The sequence below is a fragment of the Mirounga leonina genome, unplaced genomic scaffold, assembly GCF_011800145.1.
Source record: "Mirounga leonina isolate KUSES-001 unplaced genomic scaffold, KU_Mleo_1.0 Mir_91, whole genome shotgun sequence".
Classification (NCBI taxonomy): domain Eukaryota; kingdom Metazoa; phylum Chordata; class Mammalia; order Carnivora; family Phocidae; genus Mirounga; species Mirounga leonina.
In genome coordinates this window covers 11,914,208-11,937,742 of record NW_023270839.1, presented here as the reverse complement: position 1 = coordinate 11,937,742, position 23,535 = coordinate 11,914,208, and the positions used below count along the sequence as shown (strand labels likewise).

At 39.7% G+C, this 23,535-nt stretch overlaps 1 protein-coding gene and 1 pseudogene across 2 annotated transcripts in view; both read right to left on the bottom strand.

Moving 5' to 3' along the window:
• Nucleotides 1-23,535, bottom strand: part of FMN1 (formin 1) — a 283,684-nt gene that overhangs the window by 149,962 nt on the left and 110,187 nt on the right. For both annotated transcript variants that reach the window (XM_034994221.1, XM_034994220.1), the window contains exon 6: nt 3,113-3,200. In XM_034994221.1, coding sequence (XP_034850112.1) covers nt 3,113-3,200 — 88 coding nt within the window. The remainder of the gene's footprint in view (nt 1-3,112; nt 3,201-23,535) is intronic.
• Nucleotides 18,350-18,520, bottom strand: LOC118003800 (annotated as a pseudogene).

The following is a 23,535-nucleotide window of genomic DNA, read 5'->3' as shown; positions in this document are numbered from 1 at the left end:
AATTCCACTTCTTGAATAGACATCAAAGGCAGTGTCTCGTGGACAAGAGAAAAGTGACCACCTTTACAATGGAGGATGACAAGGTTGCTTTTTAAGAGTTGAACCAGGAAAAAAGTGGATTATCCAGCTATGGGAGGTAACGTATGTGAACGGACATACCCAAAACTATTATCAAGGCGACCACGCTGTCATCCCAGCAAGGGGGAAAAGAGCATCAACAAATACACAGTGAGAGGAGAGGCAAGTGACAGGGATGCAACGATGAACCGACATGATAAATAGTTTCATCATGACAAAGGAAAATTCTTTTGTATTGTACGTAGTGACTTGAACGTAGTGACTTTGAACGTAGTGACTTTGTACGTATTGACTTGAACGTAGTGACTTTGAACGTAGTGACTACATTCGCTTTCTGGTTTATACATCAGCTCCTTGTGAGTTTGGGAAATGCAAGTCAGTGCGTCTGTCTTTGGGCACTGACAGTGACGACCGTATGACCACAGGCTGAAGAACAGCCTCGGCACCGGGGTCATTTCACCCGGGCTGATGTGCTGGGCGGCCTTGCCTGGCTCCCAGCTGGTCAGCCCCAGGCGGGGCTCACTGCAGCCCCTCTCGCGTCCAAATATGCGCTCTGGGCCAACAGCAGTACAGCGAGTCCTTTCATCAGGATGACAACACAAGGCCAAGTGCATTCCATTCACGACCAGACACAGACGCAGCACGAAATGTAACTGACACAGCTTGGGCTCCTAAGTGACCTTCGGATGCCAGTGTCAGTCACATGATTCTAAAGCAAAATTAAGCTTGGGTTCTATTCATCTGGAATGCATTACTAAATGAAGACATGGAATAGAGGTGACTTTTTTTTTTTTTTTTTAAGAACTTAGGAGCCAACTCTGGTGGGGAACGGAGGTGCTTGGAACAGGAGAAAGAACTAAAATGGTGCCCACGAGTCCGAGGAATCTGCGATGTTACGACCCTTCCAACGCGGACATGTAAATTCGCTACGGCTTCAGGTGAGCACGCTCTTGTCTAGAGGAGAGTACTGGAAAAGGTGTGGGGGGACTAATCTCTCAGCTCACTCACAGTGAACATTCGCTCCAACGAGGCTGGGGTGCCATGGGAAGGAGGTTTATAGTCCGGAGTTGGTAACTGGAATACCACACGGCTGGAAGGACTCTCGTCACACGGCAGCCTGATACACTACAGTGCGATGTGCCCAAAAAGAACTGAATCGAGTCTCAGGTGCTGCCGCCATTATGAAGACTCGTATCCACAGTGCTGCACATCATGGTGATGAAACCGGGCATACCTGGGTTTCCACCAAACTTCGGAGGAGTGGTGTTGCTTAGGATACCACTCTGCCGCTAGAGCTGGAGAATTCCTTTCCAAACTCAGACTACATCAAAAGAGCTCATCTCTTTGACAAAAGACAATCAGCTGTCCTGCTGATTTATGTGTTTCGTTTCTTTCATTTTTCCTTTCCTGTGTCACGTCACAGTTCCCTGGTTTGAATTTACCAGAAACTCAATTTTTCTAGAAAATCTAGCTCCGAAAAATCACTGAAGAATCCCTTTCCCATATTTTGATGGTGGATCCCTCTGGCTGCCCCTGCCCAAATTCAAATCCCCTGCTGCAACATTTTTTGAGGTTTAATATTCATCCTTATATATTTAGTTCCACTTAATTAAGCTAAAGTGTTATAGACAGCTTGTTTGCATCCTCTGTGACCATCAGCTAATTCACAATATCTTTAGTTTTATGGGGAGTTTTTTTTATGTTTGCAATAAAGCAAAATTTTAAACCGTTAGTGTGTATATCTTGGTGTCTTTTGGTTCAGGACCTCTGCAAGTCTTCTGCTGTGCACCTGGGTAAAACAACCTTGAGGCAGCACAGAGTAAAAACCTGAAGGGCAATGAGGTCTGAGAGAGTATCCACTGTTAAGCCCATGCTGAATTCGACTGAAACCATCTATGGGAGATTGTATTACTACTCAGAAAATATTATCAATGACATGTCAAAATAAGGATTTATATTTAATTGATTACTGAGAAAGGGGAGTATTGTTTTCATGCAAGACACAGATTTCAAAAAGGTAAGATAGTTTTTGATCTCTTTTTCTAGAGACTAAGAAAAATATATGTAAGTAAAATTTCCTTTTTTTAAATGTTCTATTTCGAACTGAGCCAAAGATAATCAAGTTGAAATAGCATCATTTGACAAAAAGAAGGGATTAAGAAACAATGACATAACCAAGTAGACGAAGAAGCAAGGTGTTTCACCATAGAAGTATTCCAGCTAATGAAGAGAAATGATGGAGTCGGTGTATCATTATTTTGTAAACTTCTAATGAAATAATGAATCTAGGCAAAGATCTTTAGTGTCCACTAACAACATAAAGAAACAAATAGATATTATGTATTTCTTGATACAATATGCAATAGCATTTATGAAGTATTCTTCCCCTACTGGGATCAAGTCTGTAGATCAAACTGTTTACCTAAGGAACCACAGGGGACAGAAAAACATAATAAATGAAAACAGCAATGCAATCAGAAAATCTAAAATGTGGGAAACTCCACAGGACAAATGACCTGGTGTCTTAAAAAAATTAATTACAAAGGAAAAAAGGAAATAGCATGGAGTACAGAAACTTCTAGATTAAAAGAAAACTGGGAGACACCCAACAAAGGCAATGCATGAAAGTTGTCTGGATCTTCGAACTAATTATAAACAAATGGATGAATTAGTGAATGTCCAATCAGGGAAATTAGAACTATGTATATGATAATACTGAAAAATTATTATAAATGTTTTTAAATGCATGACAATTGCTCTGGAATTATGCTTGAAAAAGCATCCTTAACTTTTTATCAGTGTCCTGACATTTTTAACAGATGAATTATAAAATGTCTAGTATTTGCTTTAAAATAGTCTAGCTAGTGAGGGAGAGTATTTCAGATGAAACAAGAGTGGATTGGTGGTTTTGTAGCTGGATATTGGGTACATGGGATTTATTATGGCATTCTAATCATTTATATGCTTGAAATTTCATGATAAAATGTTGAAAAATGTTAAAGTTGGGGAAAAAAAAGTGATGGAGAAGACTTACCCTGTTGGATATCCTTCATTTCTAAATGCAAACTAGATATCAAGATTCCCACAGTTTGAGATCGTTTTCCATCCAATAACTTGATGATCTGGAATTTAAAAATAAAATCAATACAAGCTCAAATGACCATACAATCTTTCAGAAGCATATCAAAAGCATTAAGATTTTTAGATACTCTGATGAACTAAACTGATGCTACAGTCACTCTATTTTAATGATACTTTAATTTGAAAGTGACTTATCTACAACTATAGATATTTTAGAAGATAAAGGAAAAACACCACCCCAAACTCTGCCCATCTAATACAAGCACAAAAATCTTTATGTACTGTACTCCGATCTTTTTATTCAAACACTTATTAACTCTAATTGCAACATATGTACATTTTATATCCAACTTTCCACTTATCATTGGCACATTTCTGTATTGCTACTTCTTAGGTCACTTCAGAGCCTCCAGTCTTTTTGGCTGTGTCGTCTGCCCAGTGGTTTAGGGGAAAGATCAGTGTGATCTCAACTCAGCTGTCTACCAGTGATGCAGCCTTGGAAAAGGCCAATTTCTTCATCATGGAATAGGGCTGACTATATTTAATCTGTACACTTATTCTAAAAATTACAGGACATAATATATGTAAAGCACTCGTATAATATATATATATTTTAAAGATTTTATTTATTTATCTGAGAGAGACAATGAGATAGAGCCTGAGAGGGGGGAGGGTCAGAGGGAGAAGCAGACTCCCTGCTGAGCAGGGAGCCCGATGTGGGACTCGATCCCGGGACTCCAGGATCATGACCTGAGCCGAAGGCAGTCGCTTAACCAACTGAGCCACCCAGGCACCCCTCGTATAATATATTCTTAACACAGATTATTTAAATAAAATTTTCCTGTCTTGGAAATTCTTGGAGAATTGAGTGGCTTCATATTTGTGCTATTTTTAATATAAACAATATAATACTTTGTACATTAAGCCTTAATTTTAATTGCTTAAAATTGTTCTTTTATAATAATATAGATATGTCAAAACTTTACAGTCTTCTTATAAACTCCAAATACCTCATTGCCAATTATGGAAAGAGAGCTCTTCATAGTTTTGGTTTCTCTAAACCTAGTAAGCCAAATCAGTTCCTTCTAACACATCACACAGTGGCCACTAAGGGAAAAAAAATGATCTTTTCTCTCATGTGACACAGCTACAAAAATCAATAGGGAATGCACACAGAATATCACCAAATCTTAAGTTTTTTAATGCACTTTGCTGGGTAAAATACAAATGAAACTAAACAGCTTTGTTTCTCCTTCCACCTAGGTACTTAGAAACTTACCAAAATATAGTGAAGATACAGTAAGAAATATTGCATTTATATTGGTACTAAACTAGCTGAGTTGCTTGCTGGTTGAACAATAAGGAATAACGGAGTTTGTTCCAAGATTGTCTAATCACCAATCTATCAGTCAGTCCTGAATCAGTTATAGCCAGCCCTTTATCTTTCCTTTCCCTGCTCAGAATGGCTACTTTTATATAACTATTAAACCTAAAATACAGTAAATACCAAGCTTTCATGAAGATAAAAGAAAATCTGATTTTTTAGTCCAATGTGTTTAATAATTTCAACATTAGTCTTTTTTTTTTTTAAAGATTTTATTTATTCATTTGAGACACAGAGATACAGAGAGAGAGAGAGAGCATGAGCAGTGGGAGAGGCAGAGGGAGAGGAAGAAGCAGACTCCCCGCTGAGTCAGGAGCCCGATGTGGGGCTCGATCCCAGGACCCCCGGGATCATGACCTGAGCTGAAGGCAGACGCTTAACCATCTGAGCCACCCAGGCGCCCCTCAACATTAGTCTTAAAGATTCTTGGGGGATACAGAATTTCAAGAGTTTTTAAAATAAATAAGAAGGTAGGTACTTGGTCTTTTAATTTTTTTTTATATGAAAGCAAAAGAGAAAGAGATTATATATAATCAAATAGTTTCTTTAAAAATGCAATTTCTGGCTTTCTCTTAGATTGAGAACACAAATTTAAAATGAAATGATTTTTAAAGTCCAATACAAAATTAAGAAAAACCACGTAAGTTTCATGTAAATATTCAGCCATTCGTTCATTCATTCATTCATTCATTCAACAAATACCTGCTGTAACTCTTTTATGTGCCTGACACAACTTTGGACTCTGAGGATACAGAGGTGACCCAGACAGATCAAGTCTTTGCTTGCCCTTGTGAAGTCTGTAGAGCTTAGTTATCTAAGAAAATCACTTTGGCTTTGTTTTTCTTTCTCAAGATTGCTTTGGCTATTTGAGGTCTTTCGTGGTTTCATACACATTTTAGGATTATTTGTTCTATTTCTTTGAAAAAAATTACATTGGAACTTTGATAGGGATTGCACTGAACCTGTACATTGCTTTGGGTAGTACAGATATTTTGACAATATTAATTCTTCCAATCCATAAGCACAGAGTATATTTCCATTTAACTGTGCCTTTCTGGGGTGCCTGGGTGGCTCAGTCGTTAAGCGTCTGCCTTCGGCTCAGGTCATGATCCCAGGGTCCTGGGATAGAGCCCCGCATCGGGCTCCCTACTCCACGGGAAGCCTGCTTCTCCCTCTCCCACTCCCCCTGCCTGTGTTCCCTCCCTCGCTGTGTCTCTCTGTCAAATAAATAAATAAAATCTTTAAAAAAAAATAATTGTGCCTTTCTTTCATCAGTGTCTTAAACTTTTCAGTATACAGGTCTGTCTCTTACCTCCTTATTTAAATGTATTCCTAGATACTTTATTCTTTTTGATACAACTGTAAATGGGATTATTAATTTCTGGGATCATTTACTGCTAGTATATAGAAATGCAACAGATTTTTCTCTATTTCATACCCTGAAACTTCACTGAATTCATTTATTAGTTCTAACAGTTTTGAGGTAGAGTCTTCAGGGTTTTCCATATATAAATTAAGGTTATCTGTAAATAGTGACAGTTTTACTTCTTCCTTGCTGTAATGGATGCCTTTTATTTCTTTTTCTTGCCTAATTCCTCTGGATAGTTCTTCCAGTACTATGTTGAATAAAAGTGGCAAGGGAGGGCATCCTTGTCTTGATCCTGATCTTAGAGGAAAAGCTTTCAGCTTTTCAGCCTTGAGTATGATGTTAGCTGGGGGCTTGTCGTATGTGGCCTTTATTATGTCGAGCTATGGTCCTTTTCTACCCATTTTGTTGATAGTTTTTATCATATATGGTTGTTGAATTTTGTCAAATGTTTTCTTTGCATCTATCAACCAATAATTATAACATTGTTTTTAAAATAACTTTTTAGAATCATGCTCAAGTTTCAAATAACCAGGTCCAATTTGTATAGAACCCTCTATTAACTGAAAATTTCCCTTGTTTTTCTTTTATTGCACTATATGCATTCTTGGTAAGGTAACTCTTAGATGGATAAAGTGAACTTCAAAAATTCTTCTCTAAAGAGAAAGAACACATGACAAGAAGATAAACTACTATTAGGTGTTTATTCTCCCCCATCCACTAGCTTCTCTAATATATCCTGGGCTTGGAAGAAAGCAAACTCAATCATCTACTCCTTCCATATTTGCATTACTGAAAAGTGTGGACTGGTAACCATAATGATTATCTGGAAAATTTTTAGAACCTTAATGTTCCTGAGGTTGTCAGATATTTCATTGCCCTTTTCATAGTAGGAAATTAAACCGATACATTTTTAAAAATAGCCACAGGATTTAAAATACAAAGGTTTTATTGAAACATTTATTCATTAAACAATTTAATTCATCAGCACCAACCCATTCTTTAAGCCTGCTGGTTGTTATTATCCTGTGCCATTTTAACAATTTTTAAAAGTTGTCCGGCCCAAGTCAAAGGTTCCCAACAATGTAACAATCTAAGTAGAAATACAAATACAACTAAGGACTACAGCCATAAATACAACGATCCTTTCCCCCCCTTTTAGCTTTAGCATGCTGAGCTGCCACAGCCTCTTGGCCAGCTATGAAGAGTCATCAGCATCATAGTCTGGCAACTAGTTGTTAAGAGAAAAGTCAGGAGACCAGCCTTCTATTTCTAGACCTTCCCTGGCTCATCCTTACATCAATGCTGAAATGTAGTCTGTCCAATTCAACAAAACGCCAACATGCAAACTCCTGTGTTGGGGTAGTACTGCAAAGGGTGTAAAGATTTATAGATATAGATATAGATATATAGATATATCTATATATATATCATTGCTCAGTGGGAGTTCAAAGACTAGTTTAAAGGGGAAACTCCTATAAATAAGTCTGATACAAGGGAGTTATTAACAGGGATCAGTGGAATATAAAGAGATTCTAATTGTTTCTCGTATATGACCCTCTGTATATGCCCTTCGCATATGAGGCAGGACTCACTGAAAATGGGGGTTTTGAAGGAGGTGGCTGTTTGGGGCCCAGTCTTCCTCTGGGTAACCTGAGAGCTCCCCAAAGTGACATTCAGTGCCCTTCTCCTGAAACAAAAATCCAGGTCGCACGTTCAGAAAACTATTCCGTGAAGGAGATTTGAGAGATGATAAGCTCTGCAGACCATGAGCCACTAAACGTCACCTTGAATCATGTTGTGCTTAGCCATATAGAGAGGGACTCTTTCCATCCTGCACGACTACTGGCTCTTCCAGGCATTAGGACAAATGAGCAGCAGGGGCTTTCAGATGGCTGACAACCTTGAAGCCAAGGCACTGCATTTGATTGTGGATACTGGTAGGCTTCCCAACTTTATTAGTCCATAGCTTCATAATGTGAGTGTCAAACAAATGGTTTTCCATGTGTATGTGGAGCCAGTAGGCAGAATGATGCCTTGAAGTTCCCGATGTGACTTCCTCCCCAGGCAGGCTCTTAGGAAATCAGTGCTTACCCCATGCTGTTCAAGAAAGATACTTCGGAGAATATTTATGAGACAGTATGAGTACCTGTAAAAGTCTGCTCATGCAGTGCATACACTAGTTGAAGTGGGCTTGAGGATCATTTACCCTTAGCATTGAAGAAACTTGCAAATGTTGTCTAACTTAAACTTCTGCCTTTGGGTAAGCCCAGAAATTAAAGATGGACCTTACTTTACAAGGAGGTCATACTTTCAGAAATTATTAAGGTTATCTTCATACAATGCACACATATTTAGAGCCATTTTCTCTCATCAAACACAGCCTAAACTTTTAATCCTATTCCTATTCTATGACTACTCTCAATGCCCATTTTCATTCTTCTTTATCCTCCTGTACATATTACTTGATTTGTCATAATCCTCAAAATCATTTTCTAGTATTAAGTAACTTCTGGCACCAGCGAGTTTGACTTAATGTCTGACTCAAATTCCTCATGCTTCCATTTCAAATAATCTTTTTTTTGCTCCCAAGGAAGGCAGACAATAGCTGGTCTCACCATCCTCTACACAAAGCTCCTTCACAAACCTTAAGACGGTCATTTATTATTTTTTTTTAAACAAGAGATGCTTTCTATCAAATCTTTGAAAATCAGTTTTTAAGAAATGTTAGCAAGCCCTCAGTTTATCTTGGTCTTATCTGGAGTCAGCTGAACTTGGCAGCACATAGCTTTCTCCTAGGTATAATTACAGTCTGGAGGAGAATGCAATTTGTGCAGCATTCCACTGACCTACAAGCTGACCTTGTGCAGGGGCAAATTCACAGGTTGTGTTAAACCCTATTAGACATGCCTAGTTTAAGGCGAAGCCTTTCCAGACCCCCGTCGCATGCTGGATTAGGGCAGTCACACACGCGTACTATTACGTTGCCTAAGGAGCTCTTGCAATGCCTTTCCGAGAGGGGATAGGCAGGCCAACATCCCACACTGCCTAATCTGCACCTTGAGCTGGTGTATCCAAATGATTATTATTTCTTACATATGCAGATTTTTAGAAGAACCTGCCTCTTTGAATAAGAATTAAGACAGAAATGGGAAGACAGATTTGCTACACTGGAAAAAAAACACACCCTGACTACTCAGCTAGAAAAGTCTTGCCAGACAGACTGAGAAAGAACTCCTGCCAGGCCCAGTGGGATTTTTCACATCTACATAAAATCCACATATATTTCAGCTTTCTGCCCGAGCTTGGCAGACGTGGCCAGAAGTAAAAATAAAAATAAATGGTCTGAATAGCATACTTGGCCAAGTGAATTCGGTAGAGCTACAAAATTAAGAGAATTACAGAAGCCTTGTTCTTCCAGGGAGCCTTCCCTGTCTGAACCTGAAGATGATGAATTTCCCCACCTACACCTTCACTGGACATCAAACACAATCAAACCTGTGCCAGATCAGGTAGGTACTCTGTTCTTTGGCTTAGTCCTCACATTTGAAATTTCTCAGTTTCAGTCATAAGATTCCCATCTTCAGTGAAGTTGGTTTTATCATAGAACAGGCGCCATATCTAGTTAAATACAGCCACATATGTTATTGCCAACAAACATCTCCCAGGCACTTTAGGCAAATAAAGACATGTTAAAGTTGCAGCCTTTCCTATCTGAATCACCCTCCCTCCACCAAAAACAAACAAATAAATGAAGGATCCACAGATATGGGCAGATATTTCCTTACGTGACAAGGATATATTTCAAATATCCATGCGTGAGTCATGTTCGACTCTAGAAGAAATGAGTCCGTGGTTTGCCTCTCTCAAGGAAAACTGAAGACGGTGGAGAGTACGCAGAAAGGAGACAATCTGCCTCTCCAAAGCAAAATTCTAAAAAAACATTATTTCTATTTTTGTGCCCTCAGACTGGTGATCTTTGGCTTATGCTTCATATCAGTACTCACTAACCGCCATTCTTTGGCAAAACCACAGACATTAAGAGGCTGGTATAAAGCCCATGCACTACTAATAAAAAGGCAGCTTGTCTCATTGACAGGAATCCCTTGCTTTTCTAAGCCACTGGCTGCCAAAGGGATCCAGATGCTTTCATAAGGACTGTTGCATTTACCTCAAAGACATTCTTGTGGACTAAGCAGGTAGGCAGACAGAACCCTACGTTAGAGACTTAGAAATTGATGAACCTATCCTACAGGCTACAAGCTCTGATAGTCAAGCTGAAAACCTGCTCTGGATACGTCCGAATCACAAATATAAATTCGTGTGGAGTCCCGACCAGCTGGATTGGAGAGCAGCATCTTCTGTGGACGAGATAGGGTATAACATGGAACCCTTAGCTTTAGTGCTCCTTTACTGAACTGTCACCCACTCGCAACCCCTCCAGCACCAAACTGCAAATTCTTACTTTGTAATTAATAGAAATCTAATTTGGAAGAAAGAGTGAGAATTTCCCAAGGGAATTCTAAGAAGTGATACAAGATAATACAAGGCCATGAAGCATAATACCCCATGGATGCAGGCCTTATACACAAAATTTAAAAAAAAAAAATTCATGGGACAAAACAACGGACACAATCCCACTTTCTGTTCTTGTGCCCTCCCTGCCATTTCTAGTGTGGCAGTGACTGGAGGTGAGACAGGTAAGCGACTCCTCCTCCCAGCCGATGCCAAGGAGCAAGGGCCAGCTGGAGGGGACCGGCAAGACCAGAGCTGGCTATCATCTTGCTCTCTCTCTCTCCTCAGGGAGAGGGAGCGCTTCCTTGGAAACATGCAACTGTTTCTTGGCAGGTGCCCAGGAAAATAAATGCTGACTCAGGTTCCTTGTCCCGTCTCCTGTGTTCTACCCCCTGCCGCTCTTTGGCATCACCGCCAGAGGAGTCGGTTGGCTGGCTCCATGGTGCCATATTATGAAGTGTCACCTGACTTGGTACAAACAAGCTGATGGGTCAGCAATGGCCAGATAGGCTTCTGGGTAGTGGCGTCTGTCAACTGGCCTGATGAGGCCATTAAAATAAGCTTTCCACACACAGCCTGATTATCTGTCCCGCTAAATGTTTCAAGGAAAACTAAGCTTCACTGTTCTGTCAGACTGCTAGGTCTGAATCTCTTCCATGGCCTTATTTTTGGGGACACATAAAATTGCTCAGATGAAGTTTACTTTAAGGATTTAGGCTTTTCACCAAGAAATGTGAAAAGGTGAATTGTCATCCTGTCTTGCGTCTGAGAACATATTTGGCATCCCATACCCTTACTGATGAGACAGAAAAGCCCTTTTATTGGTTTTCAGACCAGCGAATTCTGTTCAGAAAGCAAATGGAGAGAAGACCACAGCAGGTGAAGGCCGGGGCTGGGACAGGGTCGGGGGCACCATGGGGTGAAGGGGGGCAGGAATATGGGCAGGAGATAATTCTGGTGGTTTGGAAGTTTTTGTGTCAAAACAAAATCACATGCATTTTCCCACTGATCAGAGATTCAGGAGAGAAAATGACCAAGAGACATCCGTGCATTCATTGCCCTGTCTTCAGGCTGGGCCAAAGGACCGCCACACAGAGGTACAGGTGAGAAACACCATCCTATCGTCTCTGAGAGCTCAGGGCCCCTTCAGGGGTGCTTGGCTGTAACAAACATGAAACAATGCTAAGCCACTGACAGCTGACCTGGGGAGAAGCAACTAGACAGAGGGCTATGTGGCAGAAGGAAAATGAAAAAAGAAAACAGGAGACTATGAAGAGATCCAACCTCTAGTAAAACACAAAACCAAACCAAAACAAAACACAGGCCCAACTGTCCAAGACTCTGCCTTTTAAACTGATGGTGTGCATGCTAAGCTACGGTGGTCCAAGAGTGAGACGAAAGAGGGACTCTCTTTGTGACAGATATTAATAACAACAGGATAACCCAAGAAAATTCAATTCCATGCCCTCAGGTGGCCTCCAACCATCATGGCTCAAACCCTCCCAAGGCCAGGAACTTATTCCATATGTATAACTCGGCCTTTAACAGCTGGGTGGAGAATTTATTTACTCTCTGTTTTAGGAGGGATGGGAGTACAGTGGCTCACCACTCAAGATATACCAGAGGCATGGAGCTTTAAGTCATGTTTTATTGTTTTTAAATTTCTGTATTTATAATCCTACTTTAAAATCCCATCCCAACAAGCAATCTGCATGGCTATCAAAACAAGTAGAGGAAATGTTCCTTCTCTTCCCCTTCTCTCCCCACTGGACCTAGCACTGAGGAGAAGGGTGAAAGCTTTCTTTCAGTCATTCCTAAATTGCATGGGATTGCATGGGGTGGGGATCCTACATACTTCTACAAACTGTAGGCAAAGCCTGCATGCAGTTGCCTATAGAAAACTGTCTATAGTATAAGGCAATTAAGAATTTGTGGGATATCCTCTAGAAGTTTAGCGTGCATGTGAATTACCAGGGACCTTGTTAAAAATATAGATTCTCATCCACTAGGAATGAGATTCAGTTTGGGATTGAACTGTATTCCTTTTACAAAAGATAGGTTGAAGTCCTCATCTCCAATACCTCCGAATGTGACCTTATTTGGAAATGGGATTACTGCAGGTGTAATTAACACAGATGAGGTCACACTGGAGTCGGATGGGCCCCTAATCCAATGTGGCTGGTGTCCTCATAAGAAGATGGCCATGGGAAGGCACAGAGACACGGAGGGAGAATGCCAAGTGATGACAAAGGCAGAGAATGGAATTACGATGCTGCATGCCAAGGAATGCCAATGATTGCCAGCAAGCCACCAGCAGATGGGAAGAGGTGAAGGATTCCCCTACCGGTTTCACTGAGAGGATGGCTCTTTCCAATACCTTGATTTCAGACTCCTAGTCTCCAGAACTATGAGACAATATATTTGTGTTGTTTTTAGTCACGCGGTATGTTGAGGAAGGCCCAGGAAACTAACACAGGGCCTGAGGGCCTTATATTTCTAGTAAGTTCCCAGGTAATACATATGCTGCTGCCCCAGGGGCCACACTCTGGAGTCAGGTGACCTCAAATGAACATATTCTGTTGTTCACTCTCATTGGCACTTAGCACAATATCTGACATATATGCATGTATGTTTATACAATCCCCAATTCCCAGAGTTTTTTGGACTAACCAGCTAGAAATGTGCCCCTGTCCCTCTCCGTCTCCTGAAGGTATGTGCCCAGTCAAGAATGACTGCTTTCTAGTCCTAAGAGGAAAGTATATAGCAATACAAGCCTTTCTCAAGAAACAAGAAAGGTCTCAAGTACACAACCTAACCCTACACCTAAAGGAGCTGGAGAAAGAACAGCAAGTAAAGCCTAAACCCAGTAGGAGAAGAGAAATAATAAAGATCAGAGCAGAAATCAATGAAATAGAAACTAAAAGAACAGTAGAACAGATCAACGAAACTAGGAGCTGGTTCTTTGAAAGAATTAACAAGATTGAAAAACCCCTGGCCAGACTTATCAAAAAGAAAAGAGAAATGACCCAAATCAACAAAATCATGAATGAAAAAGGAGAGATCACAACCAACACCAAAGAAATACAAACAATTATAAGAACATATTATGAGCAACTCTACGCCAGCAAATTAGATAACCTGGAAGAAATGGATGCATTCCTAGAGATGTATCAACTACCAAAACTGAACCAGGAGGAAATAGAAAACCTGAACAGACCTATAACCACTAAGGAAATTGAAGCACTCATCAAAAATCTCCCAAAAAACAAAAGCCCAGGGCCAGATGGCTTCCCAGGGGAATTCTACCAAACATTTCAAGAAGAATTAATACCTATTCTTCTGAAACTGTTCCAAAAAATAGAAACGGAAGGAAAACTTCCAAACTCATTTTATGAGGCCAGCATTACCTTGATCCCAAAACCAAACACCCCATGAAAAAGGAGAATTACAAACCAATATCCCTGATGAACATGGATGCAAAAATTCTCACCAAAATACTAGCCAATAGGATCCAACAGTACATTAAAAGGATTATTCACCATGACCAAGTGGGATTTATCCCTGGGCTGCAAGGTTGGTTCAACATCTGCAAATCAATCAACGTGATACAATACATCAACAAAAGAAGGAACAAGAATCATATGATCCTCTCAATAGATGCAGAAAAAGCATTTGACAAAGTACAGCATCCTTTCTTGATCAAACTCTTCAGAGTGTAGGGATAGAGGGTACATACCTCAATATCATAAAAGCCATCTCTGAAAAACCTACAGCAAATATCATTCTCAATGGGGAAAAACTGAGAGCTTTCCCCCTAAGGTCAGGAATGTGGCAGGGATGTCCACTATCACCACTGCCATTCAACATAGTATTGGAAGTCCTAGCCACAGCAATCAGACAACAAAAAGAAATAAAAGGCATCCAAATCGGCAAAGAAGAAGTCAAACTCTCACTCTTTGCAGATGATATGATACTTTTTGTGGAAAACCCCAAAGACTCCACCCCAAAACCGCTAGAACTCATACAGGAATTCAGTAAAGTGGCAGGATATAAAATCAATGTACAGAAGTCAGTGGCATTCCTATACACCAACAACAAGACAGAAGAAAGAGAAATTAAGGAGTCGACCCCATTTACAATTGCACCCAAAACCATAAGATACCTAGGAATAAATCTAACCAAAGAGGCAAAGGATCTGTACTCAGAAAACTATAAAATACTCATGAAAGAAATTGAGGAAGACACAAAGAAATGGAAAAACGTGCCATGCTCATGGATTGGAAGAATAAATATTGTGAAGATGTCAATGCTACCTAGAGCAATCTACACATTCAATGCAATCCCCATCAAAGTACCATCCACTTTTTTCAAAGAAATGGAACAAATAATCCTAAAATTTGCATGGAACCAGAAAAGACCCCGAATAGCCAGAGGAATGTTGAAAAAGAAAAGCAAAGCTGGCGGCATCACAATTCCGGACTTCCAGCTCTATTACAAAGCTGTCATCATCAAGACAGTATGGTACTGGCACAAAAATAGGCACATAGATCAATGGAACAGAATAGAGAGCCCAGAAATGGACCCTCAACTCTATGGCCAACTAATCTTCGACAAAGCAGGAAAGAATGTCCAATGGAAAAAAGACAGTCTCTTCAACAAATGATGTTGGGAAAATTGGATAGCCCCATGCAGAAGAAGGAAACTGGACCATTTCCTTACACCACACACAAAAATAGACTCCAAATGGTTGAAAGACCTCAATGTGAGACAGGAGTCCATCAAAATCCTAAAGGAGAACACAGGCAGCAACCTCTTCGACCTCAGCTGCAGCAACTTCTTCCTAGAAACATCGCCAAAGTCAAGGGAAGCAAGGGCAAAAATGAACTATTGGGACTTCATCAAGATAAAAAGCTTTTGCAAAGCAAAGGAAACAGTCCACAAAACCAAAAGACAACCGACAGAATGGGAGAAGATATTTGCAAATGACAGATCAGATAAAGGCCTAGTATCCAAAATCTATAAAGAACTCATCAAACTCAACACCCAAAGAACAAAGAATCCAATCAAGAAATGGGCAGAAGACATGAACAGACATTTTTCCAAAGAAGACATCCAAATGGCCAACAGACACATGAAAAAGTGCTCCACATCACTCGGCATCAGGGAAATCCAAATCAAAACCTCAATGAGATACCACCTCACACCAGTCAGAATGGCTAAAATTAACAAGTCAGGAAATGACAGATGTTGGCGGGGATGCGGAGAAAGGGGAACCCTCCTACACTGTTGGTGGGAATGCAAGCTGGTACAGCCACTCTGGAAAACAGTATGGAGGTTCCTCAAAAAGTTGAAAATAGAGCTACCATATGATCCAGCAATTGCACTACTGGGTATTTACCCCAAAGATACAAAAGTAGGGATCTGAAAGGGTACGTGCACCCCGATGTTTATAGCAGCAATGTCCACAATAGCCAAACTGTGGAAAGAGCCAAGATGTCCATCGACAGATGAATGGATAAAGAAGATGTGGTGTATATATATATACAATGGAATATTATGCAGCCATCAAAAGGAATGAAATCTTGCCATTTGCAACAACGTGGATGGAACTGGAGGGTATTATGCTGAGCGAAATAAGTCAAACAGAGACACATGTATCATATGACCTCACTGATATGAGGAATTCTTAATCTCAGGAAACAAACTGAAGGTTGCTGGAGTGGGGGGTGGGGTGAGAGGGATGGGGTGACTAGATGATAGACACTGGGGAGGGTATGTGCTCTGGTAAGCACTGTGAATTGTGCAAGACTGTTGAATCCCAGATCTGTACCTCTGAAACAAATAATGCAATATATGTTAAGAGAACAAAAAGAAGAAGGTAGCAGGAGGGGAAGAATGAAGGGGGGGAAATCGGAGGGGTAGACGAACCATGAGAGACGATGGACTCTGAAAAACAAACTGAGGGTTCTAGAGGGGAGGGGGATGGGAGGTTGGGTTAGCCTGGTGATGGGTATTGAGGAGGGCATGTTCTGCATGGAGCACTGGGTGTTATGCACAAACAATGAATCATGGAACACTACATCTAAAACTAATGATGTAATGTATGGGGATTAACATAACAATAAAAAAATTAAAAAAAAAAAAAAAGAATGACTGCTTTCTTACATAAGGCCAAGGCCAGCAACACAGATAAGCCATGCCAGCCTCTTAAGGATTCTAAATAATAAAGTTTGTAAGACCTTGGGACTCCCTGTCTTAGCAATATTCCTCATATAATATTAAAACACTGAACCCAGTCTCCTATATATTCTTGGTGACTTCGATAGGGCTTTTTCTCTCCAAAGTTTAGAGTGTTAGGCTTTTGAGGAGAACACGTGCTAATAATTACTCCAAGCTGGGTAGTGATGATGGACAACAGAAATCTTATTATCTTCAATGTCATCGTGTGTCTTTGATATGATAATCACTGCATTCAAGATATCAGAAATGATGGATGGCCTTTGATTCAGAGTGTACCACGATGCAAATTACCTGGCTCTTTCCCACTCCTGCTCGGACGGTGAAGAGCTAGTGACAGTGGGCTCTCCTAGCTTCAGGCCTTGAGCCACCAGGAGGCAAAATCTGGGGCGAAATCCAAAGAGGAACGCTCCCTTCTTTAAGGACGCCTGAGGCAACTTCAGTTTTCCCTTTTATGGACAAGCTTCACCTAGAACAGGAGACCTAAGTATCACACCACTTCTAGTAGGCTCACTGAGTTCGTTCTAGAACCATGACACGAGGATTCCAGGAAATTCTAACAAGGGAGGAAAGATGAAAGAGCACTGTGTATATGTACTTTAAAACTGCTAGGAGATTCTGTCAGGGCTGATGCTATATAACCCAGCACATTTCCCCCAGTTAGTAATTAGTCTTTAGCATCCTCCTCGCGTTCACTGCACATCCAGCGGGCACACACTATATGCTACCCTTCAGGCGTCCATGTGAATGGGATAACAGAGCAATCCAAAATATTTACTATCATTCCTGAAGAGTGAGCCCTTACCTGCAGCCTGACTAGAGTCATCAGCGTAAGTACCCTGAGGTTTTCATATGGATGGATCACCTCCTAAGAGCACAAGTGCAAAAGGCACACGGTAGGTGATTTGCCCAGAGTCAGCACACGTCTGACTACTTGTCCTGTATGCTTTCCCCTGAAACACATCTCATTCCTGCAAGGATGTACATGCCCCATCACCTGGGTTGCAACAAGGCAATAGCCTCTAAAATGTGAAAATCAAGATGCGTTTGAGTTGTCAGGTAGCAGAGGAAAGGCCTTTCACTTCCTTTTCTCCTAGACAACCAGCCCCAAATAATGGGACTGAGTTTCAAAACCAAAATCTATCTTCAGTGAAATTAGTAGACCCCCTGCAATTTCAAAACAGAAAATGTGAAGCTAGAAGTAGTTGAAAGAGTGGTAAATTCCATGGCACTATGGGAGGACAAATCTCATTGTCTGCTGGGCAAGGGAGAACCTTGGACACGTACACATTAGAGGGATCATGTGCTTGGGAAGGCAACAGTGAGGCAGGGAGCCAAAAATAAGGGATGATTTAAAAGTTGGTATATAGTGCAGTTACGTGCCAGGTATATAATCTCACCTATATGCTCAGGAAATACAGTTTCTAGAGAAATTCAACCAGACAGACTTGGGGTTCAGGGACGCCAGGCAGAGCAGACAGTGGGGTGGAGGTCTTGTAGTGGAATGGAGTAATTATTGAAATTCCACATCCTTTCTTAGCCTCTCTGTTAGAATGCTAGCAGTCAGGCTGATGCACCACTCCCCAGCCCCAATCAAGTGCCTGGAGAAATCCATCTGGAAAAACAGATCAGTCTAAAAGCAAAGACAAGGGGCCCTCTGGGTGGCTCTGTTGGTTAAGTGTCTGTCTTCAGCTCAGGTCATGATCCCAGGGTCCTGGGATCGAGTCCTGAGTCGGGCTCCCTGCTCAGTGGGGACCCTCCTTCTTCCTCTCCCTTTGCCCCTCCCCCCTGAAATAAATAAAATCTTTATATAAAATAAAATAACAAACTGTAGAAATGATTCCTGAAAGTATAGTCATGGAACACTACCTCAAAAACTAATGATGTAATGTATGGTGATTAACATAACATAATAAAAAAAATAATAAAAAATAAAATAAAATAAAAGCAAAGACAAACTCCCAACTGAAATAAATGGCTGGTCTGCAACTGTTTACCCCATGGTGAGACCCACCAATGGGCAAACCTTGTCCATTTCTACTGAGCTTCCATGCAGGTTTATCTTGCCTCAATCTTATATATGATATAGCAGCCAACGGTCACCAACTATTTGAAAAATCCTTGAACTTGAAATACAGATGTCAGAACAAAAAAAATATTAAAAAGAAACTTGGAAGATGGAACAGAAGGAAAGCAGTAAGCAAAAGAAATATGTAAAGAAACTATAATTTATGAATTTATAAATTATGAACTCAAGAAGATAATTGTATTCTTTTAAAAAAGAAGTAAAATGAACTTTTATAAATTAAAATACAATTCTGAAATACAAAAATCTTTGTCTATCACAATAGGAAGTCCATAGTGACTAAGAAAGTGAGAACTACTAATACCTTTGGAAGCCCTCTAGCTTCCCCAAATCTTCCTCCAAAGGACCCACTCTTCTGATTTTATGTTTATTATTCCCTTGCTTTTATTTTTTTTTATAAAAATCATTTTGTCACAAATGTATGATTCCATCAACTTTGTAGGTTTTCACATTTTTGACCTTCAGACAAATGGAATCATTCATGACTTTTTTCACTTGACATCTCAGTTAAAAATCATCTATGTGAATGCATGGACCGATAGCTAACTCTCTTTCAAAGCTGTATAGTATTTTTTTTTTTTTTAAAGATTTTATTTATTTACTTGACAGAGAAAGAGATAGCGAGATCAGGAACACAAGCAGGGGGAGTGGGAGAGGGAGAAGCAGGCTTCCCGTTGAGCAGGGAGCCCGATGTAGGGCTCCATCCCAGGACTCTGGGATCATGACCTGAGCTGAAGGCAGACGCTTAACGACTGAGCCACCCAGGCGCCCCAAAGCTGTATAGTATTCTGTTCCGTGACTTGACCTCAGTCCATTTGTCTACTCTAATAATAGTGTCATTTTCAGATTTTTGCTATTATAAACAAAGCTTTCACAAACATTCTCATACGAGTCTTCTGGTACAAATGTGCAGAAGTTTGAACAGAGGGTATACACATGTTCATATGAACTAGGTAAAGCCAAATTGCTTTCCAAGTATATGGAGCAACTGACCTCCCAGTTAGCACAATGAGAACTCCTACCATTCCATAACCTCCCGATATTTCAGTTATACTTATTAATTTTTGCCAAGCTGGTGGGTCTAAAATGGTATCTCTGCATTTTCTAGTTCTGACTTGTTGATTATCTCTTTACATGTTTATTGACCATTCATTCCATGACAAGCCTCTTCATGTCTTTTGCCTATCCTTCTAATAGAAGGTGACCAACTTATTATTGATGAGTAAAAATTCTGTATGTATCATGGAGAGTAATTCTTCTTCAGTTATATATGTTATGAATGTCTTCCTCAAGCTTGTGGCTTATCTTTTCATATTCTTTGTGCTATCTTTTGATGAACTAGAGTTTTTTATTTTAATGTACATTGTTTCTTATTTGATTTATACTTTTTGTATCTTTTCCATGTAAGGTTAAAACATAGGCTCCTATATTCTTTTTAAAAAACTATTAACTTTTCCCTTTCATGTACTTGATACATCTGGAATGGATTTTTATTCATGATATGAGGGAGGGATCTTTTTTCTTTCCTTTGGGCCATATATATATATTCAATTTTTAAAGTATTTTTTAAGAGTCAGTTTTACCCACTGATCTGAGATACCATGTTTATCATATATTACTTTGCATATAATACATTGATCTTGCTGCTGAACCCTCAACTCTTTCTATTAATCTTTGTTTTGTTGTTTTCTGTGCCGATTAGTACCATACCATACTTACTTTATTTTTCTTGACATGAGGTAAAATAAGTATCCTCCTGATTTTTCTTTTTCAGATTTTTTTCCTCAACTTTATGTTTGTTATTCCTTTGCTTAAAAAAATAGTTTTGCCACAGATATGTGATTCCATAAAATTCCTTGGATTTTCATGTGTTTAACTTCAGATCAATGGAATAATTTTGGGGGGGGGGACTTTTTTACTAATCATCACATTTAAGGTTGTTTCTGTAAGGTTATTTTTGAACCTCTGCTCTTCCATACAAATTTTTAGAATAAGTTTTTCAAATTCCAAATAATCCTATTTAGATTTTGATCAGAATTACTATGAAACTAGAAATCAACCTGGGGTTAACTGACATCTTTACAATACTGGTTTTCCTATTCATAAACAGAATAGCTCTCCTTTTATTTAGGTCTACTTTAATGCTTTCAATACAGTAATTTTTATCCATTGCTGGATTTAATTAGCTAATCCTCTGTTTAGGATCTTCACATCTATATTAGAGAAACTAGACTGTATTGTTTCTGTACTTCCTGTCCTTGTCTGATGGTGCTATCAAGACTATATACCGGGCGCCTGGGTGGCTTAGTCGTTAAGCGTCTGCCTTCGGCTCAGGTCATGATCTCGAGGGTCCTGGGATCAAGCCCCGCATCGGGCTCCCTGCTCAGCGGGAAGCCTGCTTCTCCCTCTCCCACTCCCCCTGCTTGTGTTCCCTCTCTCGCTGTGTCTCTCTCAAATAAATTAAATCTTTAAAAAAAAAAAAAAAGACTATATACCAGCTCCGAGTGTAACATCATTTTCTAGTCTCTAAAGCATTTTGTGTAAGAAGGAAATATTTGGTGTAATCAAACCATCTGGTACTTTGTGGGAAGATTTTAAACCACTGATCGAATTTCCTTAGTAGTTATAGGCATTCAGGTGTTCTGTTTCTTCTGGGCTCAGATTTGGTAATTCATATTTTTCTAGGAAGTTGTTTATTTCATGTTTTTTATTTCATGTTCTTTAATTGGCAAAAGTTTACTCATGGTATTCTCATTTATCTTGTACATTTCTATTGCATCTTGCAGTTATATTCACTTTTACCTTCCTAATATTTTTTTTTTAAGATTTTATTTATTCATTTATTTGAAAGAGTGAGAGAGAGAGCACATGAGACGGGGGAAGGTCAGAGGGAGAAGCAGACTCCCCGCCGAGCAGGGAGCCCGATGCGGGACTCGATGCCGGGACTCCAGGATCATGACCTGAGCCGAAGGCAGTCACTTAACCAACTGAGCCACCCAGGCGCCCCCTAATATTTTTTATATATGTTTGTTTGGCTCAATCCTGCCAAAAGTGTGTGAATTTTATTGTTTTCAAAGAACAAACTTTTAACTTTATTGATCTTTTGTACTATGTTTTAAAATTTCTTTTAAATTCCCATTCTCATCTTTTAAACTGTATTTGGTTGAATCATATGAAACTGTAAATATTTGATCACATTTGACCTAAAAAAAATGGCTTCTCTTATCTTTTAACCTAACATTTTTTTCTATTTTCTTTGTTTTGGGGTTTTTTTAGCTATTAATTTTGGAAGCTAACTTTTTTTTTGACCTTTTTTTCCCCCTAATATAAACATTCATAACCATACATTTAGTTACATCCTAGGAGTCTTGATAAACAATATTTTTATTTTTTGAGTTTATTTTTTTTAAAGATTTTATTTATTTATTTGACAGAGAGAGAGAGAGAGAGCACAAGTAGGCAGAGCGGCAGGCAGAGGTAGAAGGAGAAGCAGGCTCTCCACCGAGCAGGGAGCCCGATGCGGGGCTCGATCCCAGGACCCCAGGATCATGACCCGAGCTGAAGGCAGCCGCTTAACCGACTGAGCCACCCAGGTGCCCTATTTTTTGAGTTTAAAGTGTTTTCTGCTTACTGTCCATCACTCAGTAAGCGGAAATGAGCACTGGGTATTATATAAGACTGATGAATCACCGACCTCTACGTCTGAAACCAACACATTATGTGTTAATTAATTGAATTTAAATTAAAAAAAAGTTTTCTCTGAGTCCCATTATAACTTCTTTCTTAATCTATGAGTTATTTACAGTATGAATATAAATTTTAAAAGGCAAGGTTTTTGCTATTGACATATTTATCTTTCTGTTTTTTATATATAATTTCAGTTTGATTAGAGAATGTGGTCTGTATGAAAAATTGCTTGAAATTTGTTGATATTTGCAGGACCTTTTCATTTTCTTAAGTCTTTTAATACTCCTTAACTCTCTCTTTCCCTCTTTTTTTTTTTTTTTTTTGAGAGGGAAAAAGAGAGAAGGGGTGGAGGGGGAGAGGGAGAGAGAGAATCTTAAGCAGCCTCCATGACCAGCATGGAGCCAGATGTGGGGCTCAATCGCACAACCCTGAGATCACAACCTGAGCCGAAATCATGAGTTGGACGCTTAACTGACTGAGCCACCCAGGCGCCCCTGTAATACCGCTTAAGTCTTAAAATTATATCCATGTATGACGCTGATGAAAATTTAAATAAAGTATAATAGCTAATTCAGTCTATTTCATTAATATGGAAACCAACCTAAAATATCATACTTTGAATTCCATCATCACCCAAATCAGCCATTCTAGACGTGTTTATATTTATTTGTAGCTTATCATGCTCTAAAAGGATTCCAGGAGGCCACCTATGTCCCCGCCAGCAGTTGACATATTTAAAATTGTACCACAAACACAGATTCCCATGAAAGCCAAACAGAAATAGCTCTAGTAAATGGAGACACATTTTGTTACCTTTTTGTTCTATTGCATTGTTTTCTCTTGGCACACCTCGAGGACATTCATCTCTGAGCATCCAGCTTAAATGCATTTTTAAAAAAATGATATAGTTGTGTCCCCATGGGACACGCAAAGAAAGGACAGAGTAAAAGGGACATCCTGTAGCTCTCTGTGGGCTCAGAAGCCATGACTGAAGGAGAAATGGGGTCTCTGGTTGAGTCCAACCTTCTGCTCTCCTTGGGGGTGACACTAGAGGATTCTCTTTGTTCTTATTCCTACTCATCATGGTAACGATGATGGTGC